Source organism: Pieris rapae, chromosome 9 (genome assembly GCF_905147795.1).
Source record: "Pieris rapae chromosome 9, ilPieRapa1.1, whole genome shotgun sequence".
Classification (NCBI taxonomy): Eukaryota; Metazoa; Arthropoda; class Insecta; order Lepidoptera; family Pieridae; genus Pieris; species Pieris rapae.
In genome coordinates, this window is record NC_059517.1 from 3,686,980 (window position 1) to 3,713,075 (window position 26,096).

At 31.1% G+C, this 26,096-nt stretch overlaps 1 protein-coding gene across 2 annotated transcripts; it reads right to left on the reverse strand.

The window, feature by feature from the left end:
- Positions 1–5,989: 5,989 nt before the first annotated feature.
- LOC110999721 lies at positions 5,990–25,747 on the reverse strand. Of its 2 annotated transcripts, none has more exons than XM_045629627.1 (7): positions 25,509–25,747; positions 21,211–21,416; positions 18,127–18,259; positions 15,617–15,750; positions 15,426–15,533; positions 12,889–13,033; positions 5,990–7,385 (listed from the first exon to the last, which is right to left on the reverse strand). In XM_045629627.1, exons 1-7 carry the CDS (start codon positions 25,576–25,578, stop codon positions 7,300–7,302), a joined length of 882 nt encoding a protein of 293 aa, XP_045485583.1. In that variant the 5' UTR covers positions 25,579–25,747; the 3' UTR covers positions 5,990–7,299. The 2 variants fall into 2 exon arrangements, with proteins under 2 accessions (XP_045485583.1, XP_022124618.2); XM_022268926.2 differs by having other exon boundaries at positions 15,426–15,545; positions 25,509–25,746.
- Between the last annotated feature and the right edge of the window lie 349 nt (positions 25,748–26,096).

Genomic DNA, 26,096 nt, shown 5'->3' on the forward strand with positions numbered 1-26,096 from the left:
ATATACGAGAGGATTTCATTGTCAAATATTGCAAAGATTAAAAAAGATGTAGGTAGACAGGTGAAGAGCAAGCAATAGGACTGAAGTAGACTTATAAAGTATTTATAATGTTTAAAGAACTTTATTTCTCATTACAAAACAGAAATATTTTATTTACATGAGAAACTTAATATTAATATGTATATATTATATACGAGCGAGATACACGTCGCCATTAGCCGTAACAATTTTAGTCAGCTATGTTCATTCTAACATGCATCTTTAATGCCTTTTTGAATTTGTCAAACACTCCAATATTGCGAATTTGAGATGGTAATTGATTAAATAATTGCACACCCTCATACCTAATAGATTCCTTCAAATAATTTGTACGCGGCTTCGGCAAGATAAGCAAACTCGCTCGACGAGTATTGAGTATTTATACTCTCGCGCTTTCTTCATCTGAGTGGAACCTAAGAAATCTAAACGTAGTTTTTATGTCCTAGATCTTTATAAACTTTAAAATATAATTTGAATGTACCGGACGGCAGAAAATATAAACTGCTTAAGCTCCAACAGATTAAATATTTGACAGTTACGAAACCTAAAAACATTTTATATTGGGAACGTTTTTTCAATTTTCCCTTTGTCAATTTCCAATGTTTTAATGTATGTAGTTGTCTGCTATTAGGAACGGTGACAAATACAAAAATAATGGAAAATTACCTGTAAAACCGTTACCGAATTAGTGATCGAACGAACTCTTTTATATATGAAGATGTACATCTCTCGAGCATTTTACGTGGTACCGTAATTCAGAATTCAGTAAAATTACTTCATCTCGCATTATATATACGGTAATAGATATGAAATTAGAACGTAGAGGGAACTACAGTGGTTAAATTTACAGATATTTATAAAGAAAATTAGTGCAATAATAGACCAAACAAATGTTTAAATACACGAAACAAACAATTGCGCTTTTATTGAAAGAAATATTTACTGATATTTTCTCGTTGAAAATTATATCGAAAGATTTTCTGCAAACTATAGGAATATTGGTAAATATCTTGACAGTAGAGTACCTACCTACCTTCTCCATAGAATTACTGTGTAGTACCAACTCCTGAAATAAACAATTTCACAATCGAATGAAATATTTATACATCTGATATTTTTGTTTTTGTAAATTATATCGAAAGATTTCTTGCAAACTATAGAATATTTGTAAATATATTGAGAGTAGAGTACCTACCTACTTAATATATTTTTTATATTCCTGTGTCGTACCAACTTACTGTATTAAACAATTGCGCATTTCCAATCTGCCTAAGGAAAGTAATCAATGCAACCTCTTCAAACGCATATTAACAATTTCCGAATATTTTGTTATTAATTTTTGAAAACAATTTTTCTTATCACATTATCCTTACGGTCACCATTTCATCATATTTGGGATAAATGCTGATAGACTGTATTAACGTTGGCTGCCATTTAACATTGTAGTGACCCCAAGAACTAAACACTCGATAGTTTATGTTATTGATAATCTTGTCAACTCCCCCATCTTGTGTACCCCATCACCCCATCGGGGTGGCTGACTGGGGAAAAACTTTGCTAGCGCCCAACTACAATATCCATAAAAATATTTGACTCATTTCGCATCGCAATCTTTGTTATTTCTGTAGAAGCGTGAACAGCCCTTGTTGCGCATTGCGGCTCATAGATGAGCTGGGGTTGCTATAAGCTGATTTATAAATTGCTTTATTTTAATATATCGCGACTGCGAAGTGAGGGGTTCACCGCTTTACACTCATTCTTCTCTGGGGACGCTATCGTTACATAAATAACCGCGATTTCAAAATACCAAGCATTCATTGTAAAGTTCCGGCTAGATTAATGCGTTTTTGTTTTCTTTAAATTATTCTTATGGGGTAGTTTTTTACTAAGCTATTTATATTTAAATTAACAAATTTTATTTAAAATTTTATTTCAACGCAATTAAAAACAAAGTACAAATTTGTTGATACAAATTCTTCTGTTAATTTACGTTACGAATTTTAATAATTCGTCTGTGTTACCCAGATTGTATTATAAAAAAGACATTTTTAAACACAAATTTACTAGAAATTATCCAACATTAGACACAATGTTGTATCACTGCTAGTAATTGAATTAAATATTGAATAACGATATAAAATCTAAAGCCACGGATGATATTTTTAAACAATAAAAAAAGCCTAAAATCAGTCTCGAATACGTTTGATCACTTATTTATTTTCCAAGATACGTGATATAAGGGAAATCTATACCTTGTTAATTCATTAGATATTACGTGGAAATTTCAATACATTTTATATTTCATTAATTTAATAGTGTTTTTCTATCGTGAGCCATTAGAAAAGCATAATAAATAAATTAAGATTTTTATCTGTGTCGTTTTTTTTATCTTTATTCTAAACGAATTCCGTCTTGGTATTTAAGACAATTTTCAGGCCGTTTTAAAAAAAATATTATATTAGAAATTATATTAGGGTATAAATTATGCCAACTATCTGCTAAACCATGCTGCTGGTATAAAATACATAACCTATAAATTTTAATTCCATAATCCTCAACTTAACTTTTAATTGGAAGAGGTTAAGAGGATTTAACTTTTAATTGACGGCAGAACCGTTTAAATTAATCTTGATTAATAAATTTAATCGAACGTGTGTTTGTTCTTATTATATATCCTACCAAATAATCCAAAACCAAATTTTTTTATTAAGAGACATACTTTCAGAAATATTTTTTATGCGTCAGAGTAGTGGCGTTATTGTCAGCTGTCATTTTCATTATGTTATATCAAGAGCTTATAACTTAGCAACGTCAAAGTCGAATCAGTTAAAACTCTTAATAGTAGCGGATTTGATTTCATAGTAATAGTATTCATTAGAACTTTAAACCCTCAAACCTTTTATTTGTCCGTTAGACTATTTAGTTTCTTCGGTTTCAGTCACAGAACGAACACGAAGTTTAACTTAAGGTTATAAATAGCAAGTGTAGTAATTATTAAAGTCAAACCGAGGGTCGACCTCTCTTCAGGCGACGTAATTCCTTATATATATAAATTTGTTAATATCTCCAGCATGTTATCGATCTTCTACACTGATCTGACGTGTAGGGGAAAATACACTTCGGAATGAATTTCCTGTGTTCTAAACTCTTGGAATAAACGTCAAATGCCACTAAGTTTTTTATTTATTTATTTACACTTCGTTGCTAAAGAAATACAAATAACACAATATATATAAATTACAAGGGATGCAACGGGCGGCCTTATCGCTAACAAGCGATCTCTACCAGGCAACCCTAGTAAGAAAAGAAATAAATAAAATAAAATAAAGTTTTTGTTACAAGGCTTCAGATAAATCTTATTTAGCGTTTGATATTTATGTGTGAGTGTATTATTTTAAACAAATTGTATAAAGATAGTTACAGACATAAATTCCATGGGTTCTATTCCATTCATTCGCATGTTTTATTTAAATTACCTGAGTGAAATATTAGCAAATTCATTGTCAAATTCAATACTATAGAAAAATACAGCAAATAAAAACACGATATAGGAAAAATAAAAATATTTTTTCTGTATTTCATTTAATGAAAGACAAACATAAATTCGTGTTGGCACATCTACGAAGGCTTTAACAATCCAAATATAGAGAAGAAATTTTCTGTCGTAAAAATGTATGAAATTTTACATTTATTTCAGTTCAACAGGTATGAATATATACTATCTGATCACAACACCAAGCTCAAGTAAACCTTGCCTCCATTATTACCTTTTATTTATAATTGTTGTGAAACATTTGCATTTTACAACAAAACTATACAAGCCTCGATTGTTAAACAAATTATTTTGTTAAATAATTAATCGAAGCTTGTATCTGCCGGGTTATGAGGGTACCTCCTAACAAAGTCGTATCGGGTTCTGTTTGTTTATATTTTAAAAAATACGAAATAAGGATAACATATGTTTGAAAAGTGGAATACCTTGTGAAGAAGTACACGATTAGTACTTGCAAAATCAGTGAAAGTGTTGTTTCAAATCCGCAGTTCAAACTAGTAGAGAAGACTAGAGAGACTATTATAGTATATATATATAAGTATACTCGTAGTATTAAATGCATAGAAAGCGTACCCTTAGAACATAAATTAAAACATTAATGGTTAGTACAACTATTTGTTACGAGTCCCACCAGAAACTAAACAAAACACTGATAAATAGTTACTACAATGTATACGCTAGTTACCTTTTTTGCCATGACGTAAATACGAACTCTTTAAAAACAATAAAAACTTTTCTTCAAATGTTTATGCAACGGCAAACTGTCCTAAAGATGTCATCTTGAAAAAGAAGAATTTCATTGTAAGGACTCTATCTAGCAAATAAACCAGAAAACTAAACAGAGCATACCTAAAAATCATTACCACGTTAACAAAATTCCCAGATAATAACAAAGTGCTCGTCTGTAAAGCGACCATCACCCTCTATTACATATGGACAACGAAGAACAGGACAGTAATAAAAATAAAAAAGGCGCTTCACGTCACAACAATAAAAATTATGCACTTTCAACGTAAGTCCAATAATCATCCAAAACTAGACAATAAGATCTAAACTATGCATTGAAAAAAATATAAAAAATAGGGTAATTGAAAAACATGGAGGAGGCTTTCACGCTACAAGGGGCCATACAGTACTAAAAATTCTAAACAATGAGATCTAAAAACGTTTAGAACAATTAGATTTAAAATATACATTGAGGAAAATAAAAAAAAGAGTAATCGAAAGACATGGAGGAGGCTTTCACGCCATACTACTAAAAACAGTACTAAAAACCCTAAACAAAATTTTTACAACACAATTAGTACTCGTATTAAGAAATGTTAACTAACCAATGTATAAATAAAACTCTAATAAGAATCGATGCGTGTTCCAGGATAATGCTGTATGGAAAGAAAAGTAGTATTCTATTAATACTGTCTTATATATTCATTGTTTATTAACTTGTAACAATATTTGTCTTAAGGATAGCAGAAATTAAAATGTAACAGTCTAATATCCTAATACAAACTAATTGTAAATTCCATCATTTTCTGGCGTTTGAGCTGAACTACCAAAGATACAGTTCGACTGGTTTAAAGATTCTATCAAGTAGTTAATTAAAATATCCTAGCTTGTGAAAAATAAAAAAGAGAGTAAAATGTAGAGTTGCATTGAGATAAGAAAAGGAAAGTTATTTTGTTAATAAAAGGAATTACTGTTTTCAATAGATATTTGTAAATAGAAGTGTAGCGAAACGATAACAACTGAAAATACAAAAATATTTTTAATATGAACGTATTCATACCTAAAAATATAAACAATTGAAGTATATCAATCAATATGATTCTAGATTACCGTTACTAGCAATTACGAGAGTACAATTTCAGTTTTTCCGATTAACACAGCTGATTAACAAACAATATATTCAATACTAAAGCATCCATATGTTTAAGCAAAATTAAATATTAATGACTATTGGTAACAACCCACTTTCTAGATAAGCAAGGTATAGGATACAAGAAAGCTTCTAGAATGTATATAAAGCAAATAAAGTCAACATAGGGGTGTCCTTAATGTGAGAACTGGTGTCTGAAATAAAAGGCCACTAGGCGAACCCTATTATAAAAGTCAAATCACTACAGTGACAAATGTAAGTTAGGGATAATATATTGATTAATTATTAATGCTTATAACAGGCAGTATATCATTTCAGTTCTATAAACATTCAGCAAAAAAAAATATCAAACAATTGTATAATATAAATATAACTAATGGAAAACATGTTTCTTTGACATTTAATAATAATTTATTTATTTATTTATTATTATACAATTATAACTAATAAAGGATTCCTAATACGATTAATATTTTTAAATGATAAGTACATTTTATGAATTTCACATAAAAATGATTAACTTCACGTTCTTTGTAATAACAGCGAATTTGTTTCCATATTCACCATACCACCAATAAATGAAATATTAATAACAATGCGAGGAATTTAATTTAAAACATACGTTTGGTATACATTCAACATAAAAAAATATAACAGTGCTTCCAATAAAACTGTAACGTTATAATGAATATAATAAAGTTTTCATCGTGACTTTCTTTTATAGTTTTTTTTTATAGACTTGGGCAAACGGGCAGGAGGCTCATCTGATGGTTAGTGAAACCGCCGCCCATGGACCCTCTCGATGCTAGAGGGCTCGCGAGTGCGTTGTAATTTTGATTGGATGCGTAATAAAAGTTGTCATTTTTATTTAAATTTTTTGAACTTTTTGGCAAAAACGTTCGGAACTGATTCCGAGAGTGTAGTGGGAAAACTGCCAAATGCCAGTACATGCAACTGAGGGCCAAGCTTGTTTGTTTTCGTTAGTGGTGGTTGTGATTAATATGTAGCTTAATGCAATTTCAAGTGTGCGTGCAATAGTCTTAAATGCTCTTGAAAAATGACGGTCTTATGCAACGTTTTGTTGGCATTTGGCTCAACAATTCTATAAATATTTTATGTTTGTATGTTATTGTTAAATATAAAATTTTATTGTATGTACATATTTTAATAAGATTCTGTTTATGATCTGTCATAGGGCAGTCTCTCAAAAATGTAATGTTGTGTTATCTGTAGGTATCCATGATACTCGATTCGACTCGAATGTGTAAAATATTACATTGTTACAAATATCAATTTCATTTAAAACCTAAATATTTTAGGCATATTAATCCTTAAACAAGATTTGAAATAAATCGGTAGCTTTACCGACTGACCTCATGCTTTCTAAAATTATATTTTTAAGTAATCAAATTAGTTTTTGCTCTACAAAAGCAAAATAGATAAAGAACGAAAACTGAAATGAAAACCTTACGCGGCGTTTATTAAATGATATTGTACAATGTGAACATACTGTTTATTATGAAGTTTAACAGGGTGTTTTATTTATGAAAATTTCAGACAGATCTTTTTATTAATTTTAACAAAAATATGCCTTTCATTCCTAAGCATATCGCATCGTCGTTGTGTGCTTTTTTATACTTCATAAAAATATAACATTACATAAAAACAAATAATACAACAAAGTAATCTACGTTGTTAGTTAGTTTAACAATAGAAATTCTTTACCGCCGGCAGTTATCCCAGCATTTCTTATTAAAGAAGTTTTGAAGCTTTCATAAGGTTGTGATCAGATAGTGGGTGCCTAGCTACAATTTTAATCCGTATCTAAAATTTATCTGATGACATATATGAAGATCAGTAATATGCCTACTTCTCGGTACTCCGTGCTATATGACATCCCCCTATTTTCGGATCCATCTGAAAAAAGGGAATTACGTTAGTTTGAATCCTTCTTTCTATAATTAACTAATAAAATATATTCCGATGAATCAAGGAAACTCAGTCGAGTTGGTCACGTAGTCTTTTATCAATCGTAAAAATCGGGTAAACAAAACTTCAAGTAATTCTTTGTATTAACTATGACCATAGAAGTGTTAAAATAAATTATTTTACGTTGTTTAAGTGTTTAATAGCAGAACTTAGGCCACTGACATTACGTATAACATCCAATTAAAACCATTATAAATTAATACGCATCGAATAGTAAAATATATTTTTTTCTAGATGCCTACGGTATTAATAATTATTGGAAAATATTCTTGAAAACCTTACATTTTCCATTTGAAGTAAGCTTCAAAGGGAACATTTTTATTATAGTTGTTAGGTAATGGTAATGGAAATCGTCTCTACATATAATATAATATTCAGTAGGTACTCATTCGGTTTACAAAAATACAAAGTAATAAATATTCAAAACTAACGTTCAATTTCTTTGTTAAATAATTATGATAGTCAAAAAACATTACCAATTTAATACAACCTACAGTTACGATGATTATCTTAACTTATAATTAAAACAATAATTCTTAGTTTTCGACCTTTATACATGTAATACATATTTATAGACTGATAGTTTTATCAAATGCCAACCGAAATAGGATTTGTCAAAATAAAACTAGGAACCATTAATATCTTAGTGCTCTTAGAAATTAGGATCGTCAGAAATTTACAAAAATATATTGTGAAAGTGACTGAAAAAGTATTTATTATTTTGACTATGATTCTTTTATTATGTTCAATCTAATCTAAATATATTTTGTTACCAAGTAGTAAATTTTTTAATTTGCACATAATTGTATTCCATTAACATGGTACGCAATGCGCCACATTCGGAATTCAATCACGTTGCATATGGGATGTATTATTCAAAATTCTGTTGAACTAAATTGGTATCAGAATAAATCACGGCAAACATGCTTATATAAACCTGAAAAGAACTTTAAGAATCTAGAACCTCAAGTTACGATTTCAACTGTAACATTATCGTGTTATACATATTAGAACACTATTCGTTTTAAATAGAAATAAATGCCTTCATTGGGTCCGCGTGAAGTAGGGTTTTATAACCTACTTTTCACAAATGGATTTTTTCAAGCAAATCAAACTTAAGGCATGGCAGCTTTCTATTTCAATTAGTCTATGAAATTAATACAAAAAAAATCAAATCTGTTTGAATGGGATCTTCAAATGTTTAGGTCCTATTATGAAATACAGGAAATTCTTTGTATTCCGGTACAACGGTAAACGTTTCTGCGGAAGATTTAGATAAACTTGACACAATACATAAAACGAAAAGGAGTTTTGATGTTGGCTAAAGAATTTCGTAGACGACTGTCTAGTCTCGTTCACACAAACGGCAGGTAAAATTAAATTTACAAGCAACATCGCATTCGACAATAATGAACCGAATACAACTACTCTTTGTACAATTTTTTCGCAAATATTCAATATCCAATAAAGATAATATACCAATAAAAAACTTAATGAAGTTGCCATTATCGAAAGAAATTTACCTTGTAGTGTTGTTTGTAGAGAAAGAAAAAAAATCCGAAGCAAAACACTTTTAATGGAGCTGAATTTAAGAAGCCTGAAAGGTAATATCTTTATGAAAGTCTTTCGATATGCCTCATTTAACTGAAACTTGAAACAACTTAAAACGTGCCTAAAAGTGAAATGGTTTTTATTTCGATCGCCTGTCAACGCGATAAATCTGAGAAAACCAACAATAAACTTTCCGATATGAGAATTTCTAAAATACCTGTTTCAAATAAAATCTCGCAATTTTTTTTGTGGGGATTTATTGTTGAATGATGATTCATGATTATATTTATATGAAAAACGCTGCTATCAGAAAAAGTACCTATACGAATATATCTATATACATATATCTACCTGTTCGATTAATTTTCTTCATAGACAAGTGGCGGGGATCAGCCATCTGTGCCAAGTAAAAGAAATAAGCCGTCTCTATATGCCTATTTTAATTTAAGCTACAGTTACTTGTAGCCGTATAATGAAGGAAAATATAGTGAGGTAACCACGGTATGCTTCCAGTGTAAAGAAAGAAAATGCGCAGATGAAAAGATATTACAAAATTAGTATTCACCTGAGTAGCTAGGTTAGGATAGAGGAATAATTTCATGGACAAGATAGCTTAACCCTATGATGGATTAAACCGCAATGATCTATCAAAATGTCGGCTGACGGCTGTTATACCTTCAATATATAGGTGCTATCAATTTACGAGTCCATTATAATCTAGTTGCACGGAAAAACTTTATCTTAGTACCAACATAAAACAATCTGGTATTTATCATATTAACCCTCTAAAGCTGAAGTAGCTAGTGTTTTTTTTATCCTATAATTTATAATTAGTGCTGTGTGCATTCCTACATGGAATATTTTATATTTTGCAAAAACGTACATCTGCGATAAACCCACTGATTGAATCCCTGTTGAGCAATTGCTTTAGACGTCACGTTGATACACTCGTTAAATATATCTGAGACTATTATTTTTTTTAATAACAGCCAGCATTATATACAAACATGGAGTTACTTTTAACACCACAGTATATGGCATGAAGTACTAGTAGGTTTTTCATAGGATCTATTAACATTTTGGTAAAAAAATTAAATGTCTTAAGTGAAGCAAACCTCGTTAAACAACAGGTGTACAAAACGATTTATTTTTATAAATATTTAAGAATCATGTAGTTAATGTGATCAAGAAATTTCGTAAAATGTTTTTTTTTACACTGGGAGTATAGGTAATTATATTGTACTATACAGCAATTTAGGCCTCCTCCTACCGGTTCCACTCGCGTCTGTCGCGGGCCAGCCGCGGCACATTCATTTATCATATCTCTTATTTTTTCAGTTATAATATAGTTATTTCTCTTTATCCCTGGTATTGTTGGTAACTTTTCGACACTGGTTTTAATTCGATGTATAATATTATTATATTGTTCTTGGATATTCTTAGATTTTTCACTGTGTTGAACCGAAAAAATATTCTTAAGTGTTTCTTGTTCTAGTGGGTTCAGTCCTGATTGTCTGCCTTTAAATTGTTTTCTACTTTTAATTTTTGCTGAAATTTTCACTATTGCCCGAACCATACGGTGGTCTGTTGGGTGGGTGGTATTAATTATATCTCTATTTTCGACGGTATGATGATAGGGTCTTTTAATAATAAAAAAAGTCTATTTCATTAGCGGTTCGAGTATCTGGTGATAACCATGTCCATTTATTTTTGGTGTTTTTCTTGAAATAAGAGTTCACAATAAACAGTTGTTTTTTCTAAACAAAAGTCAATAAGTGATTTGCCTCGCTCGCTTCTCTTACCGTGTCCCCATAAACCCATAACCAACTTTTCATCTGAAGTGGCTCGGCCTATTTGTGCGTTAGAATCTCCAAGCACAATTGTGTATGGCAGAGAATTTACTAGTGCATTATTTAAGCTATCACAAAAATATCTATGTTTTCTTGGCTTGACTTCCCTGTGGGGCATAGACTTGAATTATGTTAATCTAATAATTATTAAAGGACATTTAAAGTTTTGCTACTCTGTCTGATAGAACCTCTAAATCTACAATATTAGATTTCAATTCCTTTTTAACCATAAATCCTACACCATTTCTTCCACTTTTCTTTCCGGTGTATAAAAAGATGTAGTCTTCATATTCAATAATGTGTGTTCCCTCTTTTCTAATATCAGAGAGGCCAAGAATATCCCACTTTATGTTTTGCAGAGCATGTTCTAATTCCTCTTGACGGCCGTTGCCTACGACAACATACATTGTACAAATTCGTGTGCCTTGAATATGGCGAGAGTGTTTTTCAATTTTTTGGGTGGAGGGTGGTGGTCTACTGCCCCCACGGGGACCAGCCGTATTGGGGGAGATTGTTCTTATTATTGTTGTCTATTTGTTTTCTGGGTACCAACAAATGGTTGCTATGATCTTTTATCAGAGTAAGTAGGTTTAGAAAGAGAGTTCGATCTGGCCCTCATCACGTCAAAAGCACTTGTTCGATTAGTTTTAGACGAAAGAAGTGCCTGTTGTTTTTTTGGTTGAGCCATATGTTCAGCTTGTGGAGAAGCTGATAATTCTCTCTTCCTTTTGTCTGTGTTAGAAACATTTTCTTTGACTATAAGTTGGTCGTATTTTAAATATGCAATCTTGCCATTCTTTAGTTCTTCTATTAATTTTAGTTTCAATAATTTTCTTTTTTCTAACACTTCTTTGGAAAAGTCTTCAGAAATAAACAATTGCTTGAACTTTCTCTTATTTTTTAAGATTTCCTGTTTCTTCCAACTATTAACGAAGGATATTAAAATCGGCCTTGGTTTTCCTTCCTGTTTTGTCGGTTTTCCGATACGGTATATTTTATTTACCTCTGTTTTTTCGAGTGTTATATTTAAATCCGCCAGACATTGCCTTTGGACATTCTGCAATAACTCGGTACTACTACATTCCTCCTCTTTCAGGTTAAAAATGACTAAATTGTTTTCCTTTTTTTCTCTTCTTAAATATTCGACTTCGTTTTCTAAGGTTGCGACTTTTAATTTTAGGTTTTCATTTTCTGCTAAGATAGGTTTTAATTTCTCATCAATTCTATTTATTATTTTGTTAGTTAACGATTCTTCCAATTTTGTATTCTGTTCCTTAATTTCAATTCTTATTTTCTCAAACAACATTTGAAATTGGTCTTCCATTGTTGTTTAGTGGTAAAAAAATAAAAAAAATAAAATAAAAGTAAACTTCGCTTCGTAGTTTTGAAAGCGACAGGATTCGATCCGTAAGCCTTAATGTGCACGATGTTCCCAACGACTCGTCGCAAGTGCCAATCGACTAATTACTTAGCTCGTAAATAAATCGTATATAACACATATGATATTGTGATTTATTTTAAAAAGTGCTTAGGATGTTAGATTAAAGTACTTGATTTGCACAAAACACTTTTAAAAGTCTCACTTCACTACACTTTGTCAGTTTTTTGCAGCAATTGTCATTTTTTAACCATAACTGAACGAGAAATATCCAACGCGGTATGGCGGATAGCAAATTGTTTGATCACGGCTAACTAACTACTGTTTAATGCACTGCATTTATTGTTCACATTTGCTGTGTAAATATGTTGCTTAAAATATCATAGTTCCCGTTTTTTAACATTTTTTACGCACCGATTCTATTTTAATTTTAAATAAATATACAGAGCTAATGTTAACTGTGCCGCGGTACCCTCAAATTCCGGTAGGAGGAGGCCTATGTCCAACGGTGGACAAACCAAAACTTAACTGAATGACGTTTTATCACCCCTAAATTGTAAAGTTTTTTGGAAATAAAGGCTATTATTATTATTATTATTATTATACAGCAATTTGCACACCGAATATTATAGGATACGTAGAGTATACTTACTATTGAAAGATATACGATGTATGGGGAAGACGATAGCTTCCCTTGTATCAGGGAGAGGGGCGATGGTAGTTCCGCCATTTTCTTCCTCAACCACCCTTTCGTGACTTCTGAAGTATATCGAATATATCGTCGCCGAACACCGGATCTGTTCAAACAAGTTCATACAAAAAATATCAATACATTGCAATTTTGTATTTATTATATAAGTATATTTTATATACCTATAGACAGATAATTATCTGCCTCTTAAGTTTGCCCATCAGTTCACGTCAGAATTTGAAATTAATTAAGTTTATGTTCTCTTTCGGAATTGTCAAAATCTTACCTCGTTATTTCGGGACAGTTGTACTAAAGTGTTTTATTATTTCATTTTCACTTCAAACTAGACCTTGGAACAGTGACTGTAGTACGCCTAACAGTATCAAATTATTATGGATTTTTTTTTATTACACTCGTTCCATTTTTAGAACGGTAATTACTTGGTTGTTTGTATTAGATTTAAGTACCATCTAACTTTCGCCCATCAAATACCAAGCGCCCCAGGAAGGGAACCGTTCAAGTATTACATAAGCAGATTTACTGCTGTTTAACCCCCCCCCCCACCCTCTTTTCAGCAAAAGTAAGCAACGCTCTCAAAAATAATTATACATAAAAGTTTTATTTTTTGTAGGAATTCTCGAAAATCTCGTTTTCAAGCATAGACAATGTTTGGTTAATATGTATAAAAAAGTAAATCATTACTGTTGATGTAATCGCTAAATAATAACATCAAAGATCCCCTTCCCCCTTTTAGTGTTTACGTAATATGCACTTAAACGGCCCCAAAATAAAGGGTGCCAACCGTGAATCTATGTCGTTCCCTGTTGTTGGTATTACCTAACAGATTAAGCTTATTGCAATAAGACATATTTTGCTTACTTATGATTTCATAATTACAACTCTTAAAAGGCCGGCAATGCACTCGCGAGCCCTCTGGTATTGAGAGTGTCCATGGGCGGCGGTATCACTTAACATCAGGTGCCAGTTTGCCCACTGTTCTATAAAAAAATATAATACATTCACAGCCCGATATTTTTTTTTTAAAAAGGTAAAGAATTTCACGTGAATGAAGTCGCAAGCAGCTATCATTATCAACAGGTATCAAACCTGTGTTTGTACAAAAATTATTTTTAATGAAATAAGTATATTACACAAAAAACCAATATCATAGTTTTATTAAAAATAAACTAACGCGTCCAGCAACAGGCAAATAAGTGAAGCAAGTGTTTCAAAGTTTAGTTTCTTCTCAGAAAAAATACGTTATTTCTTCAGTTTTTTTCCTTTACTCTCTAAGTACATTACATTTTAATTTCTTAAACTTCAACTAGAACTTAAGTTGCATTAGCTTGTTTGCCACATGATTTCCCAAGAATAAACTTTAAGACACAGTGTATAAAGTCTAAACTATAGTTTCAAAAGATTTGGATTGGCAGCGAATCGGTCACTTATTTTTATAGGATTTTGTAACAACATAGTTTTGAGGATAGTACTCCAAATTATAAAAGTATGTTTTTCAAATAAAGGTTAAATTTTAGCAACTAACCGCATGTTGTGAAGGGATAAACATGTTCTAGTTACGTACAGACACGAGCTGTCTAGCCGTCGTCTATAGTTTATAGGTCACGCTAAAGTTTTTCATCATAAAATATTGTAAGTTGACTGACTGACAATGTTAAATCCCTTTATGACTTAAGTGAAGCTCTATACTACGAAATAAACTACATTTTATTGTAATTGCATATGATTATGGCTGATAAGAAGAGTTGCTTATTCGTAACACATCGGGGTGCATTCTCTGCTGCTCTCTAATCTGAAGTGCATTGTAATATATTACAATTTATATATTAATTCCTATAGGAACCACGTTTGCATCCGTAAATAAACTATAAGGTCTTAAAACAAAAACCTTTTTCATGTCTTTCCAGTTGCCATGCCGTCCAAATATTTAGTAATGCACTTTGTTATATATATATATATAACTTAATATATTTCGTTTATGCCAGTGCTACATATTTAAATTTAAAATTATTAAAACTAAAACTGATCCTTTACTCGCAAATGGAATTAATTGTAGGTAAATATTTATTTAATATTTGACATTGTTTAACTTATTACATTTTATTGAACTCCTCAAGCAAAACCGAAACTAACAATTCAAATGTATGCCTATGATACGAACATCCTTCAGAACCTTTACCCCTAAAAGGCTGGTAATGTTGTCAGAAATAAATGTAAGTGTATGTCAAAGTAAATTAGATTTAATACACTATAGTATAATAATAATAATAGACATATGTGTGTAGAGAAGCCGTGTTAAAGAGCTAGTTTAAAATTCTTTAAATCCATAGTTTTTCAAGATGCTGTACTAAGTATGTCTGTTTATTACTGTCATAATTTCAGATACTACTTCAGTCTTTAAGAGGAATGGATTTTTAACTAGCCAGTTCAAATGGGAAGTAAATGGGATTGATCAAGCAATGCTCACAACTATATTTTACCTTTATTTTGCCTCTGACAAAGTGATGCTTTTGTACCACGTATTGCATTGTACTGTACGCAGTCCAAAGGCTGCCGTTTTCACCGCCACCCACTCTATGAAACACGTGCTGTGAAAGTGCCTAAAATATTTTAAAATTGTTACTATGTACTATTTCTAACCTTTTATATCTCTTACCCGATAAGTTCTTACCTGCTCGTTGTTTATGAAAAACGAAAGATTCGCTGCCGGCATGGAGTCACGACTTATGCATTCCGCTTTTAGCTTCATCCCAGGACGATAGTAACGATTCAAGCCGTTTAACTCTGGATCCGACTTGGGGAGGTCTAAAAAAGATTTCTCTTAATTTTGGTTACATTGACGACAGTCGATTCTTACTTACTTATAACACATAAATATTACAATTGCGATTACATGTACTATTACTATACTATACTATTATATAAGATTCAGGTTTCACGTCTTAAACGTTGATTGAAAAAGTATAAAATTTATAATACGCTACGCGATTTTAACCTATATGTCTTTAAATAGAAAGTAATTGTAGACGGAAAGATTCTAGTCGCAGTGCGCCAGGTCAGGACTGTATGACGCATGACTTATTATCTCGACACTTGCCATAGTCAAATATTCAACAGTCCGTTTTGCGGAGTGCGCCAAAGCATTGTCGTGGTGAAGGAGGATTCTGCGCTGCTGCCGTATTTTAAAGGACGTCCACGCTTAAACTCGTTAATCCAATAGTAAATAGTGGCACGAGATGGGACTTAATTAAGAACTGCTAATTGGAGTCTATCATAGCGTTGTTGTTGAGTAAGCCTGCAATGAAAGTCATAAAAAATCCCAATATTTTCTCGCGTTAGGTTCAAAACGTGGTTGCAAAACGTGGTGGAGCGCATCACATTTTTTTTTATATAATAGGGGGGCAAACGAGCATGCAGGACGCCCAAAAAGGCAATCGTCGATTACTAAGAACTAAGATTCTTTTCTTTGAATTGATTAAGTTTTTAAACTATACCTTAAAACTTTCTACACGTCATATATGCAACAAAACTAACCAATAAAGCCAGCGTACTTACTGTTATTCCAAATTATATATGACAACAAAAGTCTTTTATAAAAAAGTGTTGATTTAGCAATACGAAACAATGTCACCCTGCTATCATTTAAAAAAACCGCCTATAGTTCTAACAATTGGACGCTTATAGTTCTAACAATTCGCTCAGAACTTCAATAAAATGTTATCACAAAATTTCCAAACTTACACGTGCAGTTTTATTAACCACGGGACCCGTGACCATTATACCTTCTTATCCAATAAGATATGTTTATCTTATAAATTTGTATTGTCATTATTTTAGTAGTTATAAATAATTATTGTTAGTATTTATAAATAATTAATTCCTGCACTACTTACTTGTTTGGTAAATTATTTAAACAAAAATAATACAATAAATAATAGTATTGTATAAGAGTATGAAAGTTTACTATTCGTTAATAGTTTCCAAAGGGCTTCGATACTGTTATTTAATTAAAAATAAAGCTGTGCGTTGGATGAAACGAAATAAACGGTTTGTTACTACCGTGAGAACTGTAATTACTATTACAGGGGAGCAAGTTGCGCTTAAATTTCATTCTACTACATTCGTAAAATAAGTTGTTATTAAATCCCACCTACTAAGTATGCTCTGAGAATTCGAAAAAAGAACAAAATCAAACCATCTCTCAAGTTTGATATGTTAAGAGTTTTACTTTGTTTTATTTCTACAATAATAAACGTAACAAAAGAGACAAAAAAACAGTTTATAGTGGTAGCTACCAGCTAGAATATTGATAATGTTTTGCCAAAACCAAAAACTAAGCAGAAAGTTAATTAATATAATTAAATAATTTACTTACTTTCATTTTCTATTACCATTTGGCAATCAACTAACATTACATTACTGCACAATGATAACACAAATTTCTTAAAGAACTACCAATAATAAGAATAAACGTTAATTGGAAAAGTTGACGGGTCTACTATTCGGTATTAGTCATGCTTATTTTTCATAAAGTAAAAATGTTAACTGAGTACACGTTTAAAGAAAATCTTTGAATTAATATCACATTATTATGCCTTAATATGCCACCACAACGGAGATCTAATCCTCAGATTACTATGTAAATATTATATGATAATCAAATAGAAGCTATGCAATCAATCTCTGCCCCAAGCTATCTGCTTTATGCAGCTGTACTGTATTATCAATAATTGTGTCATATTTTCAAAGCAATACCTGGTTCATGCGTGTACAGCACTCTATCGTAATGATCATCATTGAGTTGCGATTTTGTAAAACGCAATAGAATTTTTTAGGTGATTCGCTTTGAAAATTTTTATACAATTGTATAAAAATTTAACCTTTAAACCTTCTAAATCTTTAATCTTAAAGATATTACTTTTACTTGTTGGGACACACCACCGCCCTACACTCACACAACCAAAAGGTCGGTACGTACGTCGCTGGACGTTAAGGAAGAGGTACGCTCTTTTATTTAACAACCCGAAGTCGTATTTGAGAGACAATTGAAAAAAACAATCATATTGAATCCTTTTTTGGAATTTGTTCGCTTATTTTACTGTTAAACGCAGGTGAAACCTATAAACTGTTATTAAATCTAGTATGATAAAAAATAAGTCGGGAAAAAAGAATGCCACTTACCCACTATATTTAAAGAGCCATGAACTTGCAACGTAAAAAATGATGGGGCGTCTGCTGATACTTCACACGTGTATAGGCCGCGTGCTTCTTCCGTAGCCTTTATTGTCAGTTTCTTAGCATCGGTCTCCTGATGCTGTAAAGATAAATACGGTAAAGATGACCTAAAGCAAATCAAACAGCGTACATTAAATGTTTTATTTTTATGTATAGTATATTTTATAAGAATGAAAAGCATAGATTAATTTGTAGTAAGGAACATCTCACAAAATTAAAGTATTAATATTACGTTTTTTACACAAAATGATCTGTTTTGATTTTATATCCAGCTATGTCAATTTGCCTTCACAACATTAAAAACTCAAAATAATCTAAATTAGTAAAGGAGTCTAATATTAATAAGAGATGCTAATTATACTATCTAAAACCAAACTATTCTGTGGAATAAATATTATCAGTATCAATCAAATATGTATCAAATAAAATAAGTAATCCGTGCCATGTGAAATACCAAAAACAAACGTAATAATAAATTTCGATATATATATAATTTACGTGTCACGTTGTTTGTCCGCTATAGACTCCTAAACTATTAATATATAAATATATATGTATATATATATAATAAATAAATATATATATATATATATATATATATATATATATAACAAATTAAATTAATTATTAATTTATATTAACTGTATAATAATTTTTATTTATATATTAGTATATTATTTTTTTCCATATAAAATACGGTAACTATAGTAACGAACAAGATACTTTTATAATGTTCTAGATTTTATAATCTTAAAAGGGAAGTAATATATAAGCTCATCGTTCATAAATCTTGATACGTAGAAGAAAAAATATTGAAGTACTTTAAGGCAAAGCAAACTTAGCTCTTCCAAGAAATTAGTGTAGTGACTTATGGCAGCATTTATCTAGTTGAACACAATTGATAGTCTGCCAACTACCAAAGTACCAGCAGCGCATTCACTGCATGAAACCATTATTTTTCATTTCTATGACATTCAAATAGATAGATAGATTGTCAAGTTACGATTGAACGCATACCTATATATTTAGCAGCCTTTTGTCAACTAATATTTTCATTTAGAATGAATCAATTTAACCCAGTTAACAACGGACGACTTATTGTCAACGAGCACGTCGGAACATTAGGCTTGCAATGCGCCAAGACTTATGGCACAAGTATTCGGTAGACATTTCGATTATATTCCTAAGATGCACGCAAAAATATTAATATTTAAAATTGTACAAAACTATACCTATGTTCCATATATTTTATAGAAAACTATCGTAAATTACATTTTTAAGCAGTTAAGAGACTTTTTTTCCGAAATACGTGTAATAATATTATAAACAGTGTAAATATAATTATTTTTTACTGCTATTGGTTAATCTTCTCGCATAAGATTATGTCAAGGTTTTATTTGGAAACATGAGAAATATAAGAAAATAGATAATTTCGTGAATAATTAAACTATACGTATAAAAAACGGGCTCGCATTTACTGTACTATCCAACATTCAATAAAACATTTTGAAGCCATGAGTTAGTTCGATGATAGACAATCACAGATTAGAGGGGTTTGTTAGTTGGGTTAACTAGTAACACAGATTTTCAAAAATCTATTCGGCAATTGAAGTGACAGCTCTACCTTGACATATTATTACACATTTAAGAATTAAAAAAACCGTTTAAACGTGATACGTGAACGTGAAATTAATAAAAATAAAAATATAATCGTGCGTGCGTACAGGTTGCCAAATTAAATGATCTTCTTTGTCTACAAAAACAACATTTTCTGTATTTGTATTCATTTTAACACTAACAACTAAATAACATAAAAGGTTTTTTAACGGTCGTCGCTCTTTGCTGAAAAAACAAACAATATCGATATCACTGCTATTCCTAATGTATTTGCTTCGAAAATATGAGGTAATGTGATCTTACGTACTAACGATAGCAACTAAATGTCTCAAGACGTATTTTAATAGGCATAACTTTAAGAGTACAATTTAATTATGACACATAATATTTTATGTGGCTCATCATAACACAGCATTCAAAGGAATATAGATTTGTTCCAGACGAACGACGATATAACTTGTAAACCCTCTACTAATAATTTACTGTTTTATACAGATTTCAATAAAGTGTTTTCGGGTAATTCAAATTGTTTTAATAGTAATGAGGAATAATATTAAAACAATTTATTTTAAAATACAGTTTATTGTTGTCGAGGCGCACCATCTTTATCATACGTATAATTCTTACTTTTCTGTGGCATCCTATCATAGCTTCTTTAATAATATGATCTTTTAAGCGCCATTTTCTGTACATGTTTATAGATATGATACAGTAGAGCACTGTAGAGTAATTTAATAATGGTATTTTTTACCACAATACTTTAAGAGACTAATAGTAGTCGGTAGTTTTGATACCCTAATTATGCAAGTACATAATTAAAAAAGCGCATAAAGCTAGACGCAAGCAGATGAAGCATTTGAAAAATGGCCGGGCCAAAACGTTTGGACTGGATTGAGGCTCAAATAGTGAAAATATGTACTTATTTAACGAATAGCGGTCATGTTATTATGATTTATAATTGCTTTAATTTAAATAAAATAATTAATTTGTGTTTAAATTGATATCGTTTACATTTTTTTATTAAGTAAAGCATAAAAATTTTATGATTTGAGGTGATGCGGAGTTAGTCTGATCCCACGGATTCTGACTTGTTACCGTCCTAAGGTTAAATAAGTTAATCTGTTTGTAGTTCTTGAGTAAGGTTCAAGACTTCTTATTAATTTTTCCATATAACATTATTTATATTTTCAGTCTATACATTCTCTATGTAACTAATTACAGATTTAAAAAAACTTACTTTATTTTCACATATATACCAAACGCACAACGACACATATAGACGTATTTTTGTGCAGAAATTACGTCTTATACTTTTGAAAGTTCTAACATATTCCAAATGCATTTTTAAATTTTGAAAAATTTGTTATAGAATTTCGTTATTATTCTAACGTTTTAACACCATTTTGTACTTACGTCAACCTCTATTCCATGCACGGAGAAGACCTTTAAAGGAGGTACGTCTCTTGGTGAGTATCTGCAAAACTCCTGTTCGTTTAGATACCATTTAACTTGATATAAATCTTCATTTTCAAGATCAAATATACATTTAATCACTGCTGGTTTTCCCCTTTCCACCGCGTCTGGTATTACCATGTGTACATTTCGTAGACATATTACACCTGTAAATAAAGTTCAAATTAGTTTTTTGTAATAGTTGCATTAGAAGTTTGTTCTTCAACACAGCGTTTAGCGAGATTTAAAATTGTGCTCTCGCAACATGTGATCAAAAAGTTTGCTGATTATAGAATTCAACTTCGAAGATTGTTTACCTCTCGACGTCAAAAGTCATTCAGAATAATTACTTACAAAAAACATCGTTCGTTTACGGAAAATGTATATATTTCTCATATATATACATTCAAGTATAGTATATATAATTTACGACGAGATCGTATAGAATAATATACCGGTTATATTAACCAAAATCAAAGGACCCGGCTGAATTCTATTGTATTGGGTACTTAATAACAACGTCATCGGTTGTGACGACTATCGGATTTTACCAAATATGAGAAGCCTCTTCGATGTCGCTTTTCAATAGATTTTGGATATGTATATAAATGATAAGCAAAAGTTTCTCTTGTTGCAAATATTCTTTAGTGTTTGATTAACACCAGCTCGATCATTTCTCTTATTGAAATAAATCAGTTATTATTGAACAAATTTTTTATTAAAAATATTTACTAACGAACGAACGAGAATTTCTTACAAATTACTTAGCTATTTCTGTTCGATTTCTCTTAATTGCTCCAAATTCTGACTGGCAATATAACAATGTTAGCTGATTCTGAATAGTTTTTCGCTAATATAGCATATATTAGCGAAAAACTATTCAGAATCAGCAAATAGCAGCAGCTATTCAGAAGCAGCAAGAAAATATTATGAAGCTACTAAGAAATATTTATTATGAGTCTATAATTTATTAATTTTATTTGCATTTGGTAGAACTTTAAGTAATAAAGAAAAATATTATAAATATTACTGAAAAAATAATAATAAAAATATAATGAGCCTGTAGTCTAATTTTAAATGTTCGATAATTTAACGGCATTAAGTAACTCTGTCTGGGGTAAATACATTTCATTATTAATATCTAGAAGTTATGGAATCATGTTCATCTAGATATATTTTGGATTTTTTTCACTGTTTCAACGGAGCAACCGCACCATATCAGTGCCACCTGCTCAATTCGCTCGAACTATATTTGATTTGCATGGAACACATCGAATTAATCGCACACATGGTAGGTACCCTCTTAATTCTCAAATTAAGAAAAGTTTTTATTGTCAGACATCAAGAACAATGCAATAAGGCTATACCACTCCCGCGTTCTTTCTGACAGGGCGAAGTTATATCCCCCAAATTTTTTTCAGAGAAGATGCCTTCAAACTCCTTCAATGAAACGACCGAGACCTTGTCATTACACACGACCGATTCGCGTATGATAGCCTTATCATGTTCGAGTCTCGGGAAGATCTTAACCAACTGCACCTCTACCTTCAAAAAGTTTTTAAAAAAGTAATCAAGTAATAATAATAATCATTATATTAATTAAGTATAAAGTCAGACAAAGAATCCGGCTTGGATGAGCAGTCATTTTTCTTTGCCTTCAGTCAATGGGAAAGTAGATTTTCAGCGATTTCGTTCTCTTAACGGTTAAAGTCAAGTCTTCGAAAGTCGCACCTGTGATTACTTTTTTTTTGTTTTGTACATGCTACGCGGCATTGAAAGAACTATGGAGAGCACTATTCTCAGTGTTACGCGATAGAATTTGGAATTAACAGATCCGTCGAAGAACAAAAGACACTGACACAACAAAAAGGGCATAATATAAACTTAAATAGCACATTTCTTAAAGAACAGATAGGGCAAAAAGGACTGGAATGAGCGCCTAGGACCGGGCGGCTAAGCATTGGATAGCATCCCATCTTCCGACCTTGGTCAGGGTGGAGGAAAGGCGTTGGATGCAGAGCGCTAGGAATCAATCATGTTGTACTGGCAATTTAGGCTATGCACAGCAGTGGACGTCAACAGGCTGAAACGAACGAACTACCCTAGGTACCTGAATTTAGGAAGGTCACAAGATAAAGTGCCTTGAAAAAACTTTTCCCTCGGTTCGATTTAGAATCTTAAGGTGCTTTACGTTTTCTATTACTCATTGATCAATACTTATTTTTGATGTAATATTAAGGTATCACTTAATATCCTCCTGTACGTTTGACCCCTGCTCTATTTAAAAAATGAATAATAAACCTACATTCAAATTAAGTTTTTTAACTTCACAATATTGAGACGTTTGTATATAGAAAATATTGACAATATTTACCTTTTATATCGTTATATAGAAGTCAATGTCATAGTATAAGTACCACGGTGGGCGGTGAATGGTAGGCCTCAAATAAACACAGGTGAAAGCGTGAGTGGTAGTGGTTCGTAAATAATAAAGATCAGAAAGAGAATTAATTAACTCATTCATTTTTTGACGTTCATAAGTGTTTACCTAGATGAATGAAGATATTTTGTTTGTTTGACGCTTTAGACGCTAGTGTGTCACTTAAATCAAATGTGAGATCGTGCGGCTAATGCCGTAACCCAATAATCTATCTCAATCCATTTTGAGATAGACATCTTAATCCAAATATTGATAAAAGTGTACCAATAACCAATCGACGGATTGTACAAGCTATCCATGGTAGGTCGGATCGGTGTATCTGGGTAGACTTTTGTATGAAAATGACAGTTCAACTATGACAATATCCTTTCTTAAGATTTTAACTTACACCAGTTTTTAAAATAATTTAAAAAAATGGTATGTTTTAAACAGAGAAATGTATATTTTAATATTATTTCTACGGTTTTATTTACATTATTTGGTTTATATTGACTATGAAAAATTAGTGAAAAGAGCGAAGGGATTGCATACTATCCGTCGCCAAAAATGGATTGTCTTCGTAGGGTTTGGTTATTGGGATTTGGGATGCAGATAGGAGATCGATGGACTGTCACGGTCTGATCTGTATTGTGGATAAATTATTGGGTTCGGGTGTTAGTGGACTGGACGTGTCTTCACACGATGTAATTGGATCAACTCCGGATATTAAACATATTTTACAATACATACCAAACAACCAATTCCATATGAATTGACCAAATATTAACAATATATTACAAATAACCAATAAATTTACAATCCATAGTTTATTTATTTCCAAAAAACATTAAACGTAAACATACGAAAACCTTTAAAAGAAATTACTTTCGCTAATACGATAAATAAATGACGTAAGGTTGAACCGTTATTTTGAGGCTTTCCGAGTTTGTGTACCGTTTACAACACAATTTTAACGCAAACCTGACCTAATATAAATAAAACATATAATTTTTCTACCGCAAATTTACCCTGCTTCTTTAACTTTTATACGTATATATTTTTTTAATTATTAGGCTGAAACAATGATCAAATAATTATTCAAATATAAACAGATAAATGCAAGGTTACTTATATTATTTGGACAAAAGTTATTGAGAATCCATTATTGCACTATTTGCCGCTAAAATCACTAACTGAAAAGCATTACATCAAATTACATACTTTAGTAATAAATAAAACTTGATGATAGAGAAGTCTCAGATATGCGAATTTCCTTTGATTGTGATATGATTGATTCATACTGTTAACCAATAAAGTCCAATCACCGACGAAGGGGACTGACGACAATGTCGTATCCGGTGCCGTATGTACCACTTCTCACCTCCCCGATATTTTTTTAGGAATTGTTTAATTAAATTATATATTGTTATCTTAGAAAACAGTATTAAATATATAATTTCTTACCTAATAATACCATATTTACATTTATTTGTTAAAGTTAAAAAAAAATATGTATTTTCTACCTAGAATAAAATTAGATTTGCATACTCAAATGCTTCACAACAACCGCCATCAATAAAATATATATAAATAAAATGGCGATACAATTAAAACATAAACGAATCAAAATTTGAAGATAATTTTCAAGCCAACCTGGAAATGTCCAATTTCTGCTACATATTGTAGCACTGAGATTCAATTAATTACGGTGCTCCTTAATTTTATTTTTTAGGTAAAAATGTATTTAAATTCGTACTTTATGTACGAAAGAAGATTCTTATAGTAAAACTTCAATCTTCAATGTTTACAAAATATTAGTATATAAAACTTTCAATATTACCTTGTGTTGTAAAAAAAATATATAATGTAAAAGCTATCCTTAATACTACACTTTTATTTGCTGAAAACATCGTTTACTTTCTCTATCTACTGAGCACAAATTTTCATATATTTAAAACCACATTTTATGCACAATAATGCATTTGTATATTAACATTATTCAACTTTTGTTAAAGCACTTGATGCCTGCGCTACGACGTAGCGCGTATGGCGACGGTCTCGAAACGACTAACGCTGTCTACACGGGCCGACGCCGCGTAGCGCAGCGTCACCCTTGAAGCTTCGTTTTGCTTAACTCTGAGATATTAAATACATATACACAAGTTATTGTTTCAGCTCATTATTTAATGCCAACAATTTATACGTAAAACAGTTGAATGTTTTTTTTGTTTTGAACCTATAATTTTAAAAATATTTTTTAACGCAAAAAGTTATTGATTTTCTCAATTATAAATAACTTGGCTATTTACTGAGACAAGCCAACGACTTCATGAACATCACTACAGTGAGAGTCTTATATGATGCAATTGTGAGAAGTCATATGGAGCATAATGAAGCGATTTGGCATCTATATGAAATTAAGTATAAG

Bases quoted from the DNA above. Each gene is read 5' to 3' on its own strand.
- LOC110999721 (XM_022268926.2), bottom strand. From the start codon at position 25,578: ATGTTTTCAGCAAATAAAAGTGTAGTATTAAGGATAGCTTTTACATTA. The intron at 18,260-21,210 runs GTAAGTACAAAA...TTATCTTTACAG, and splicing joins TGCATGGAATAGAGGTTGAC to CATCAGGAGACCGATGCTAA. The intron at 15,546-15,616 runs GTAAGAACTTAT...AAAATATTTTAG, and splicing joins TTTTCATAAACAACGAGCAG to GCACTTTCACAGCACGTGTT.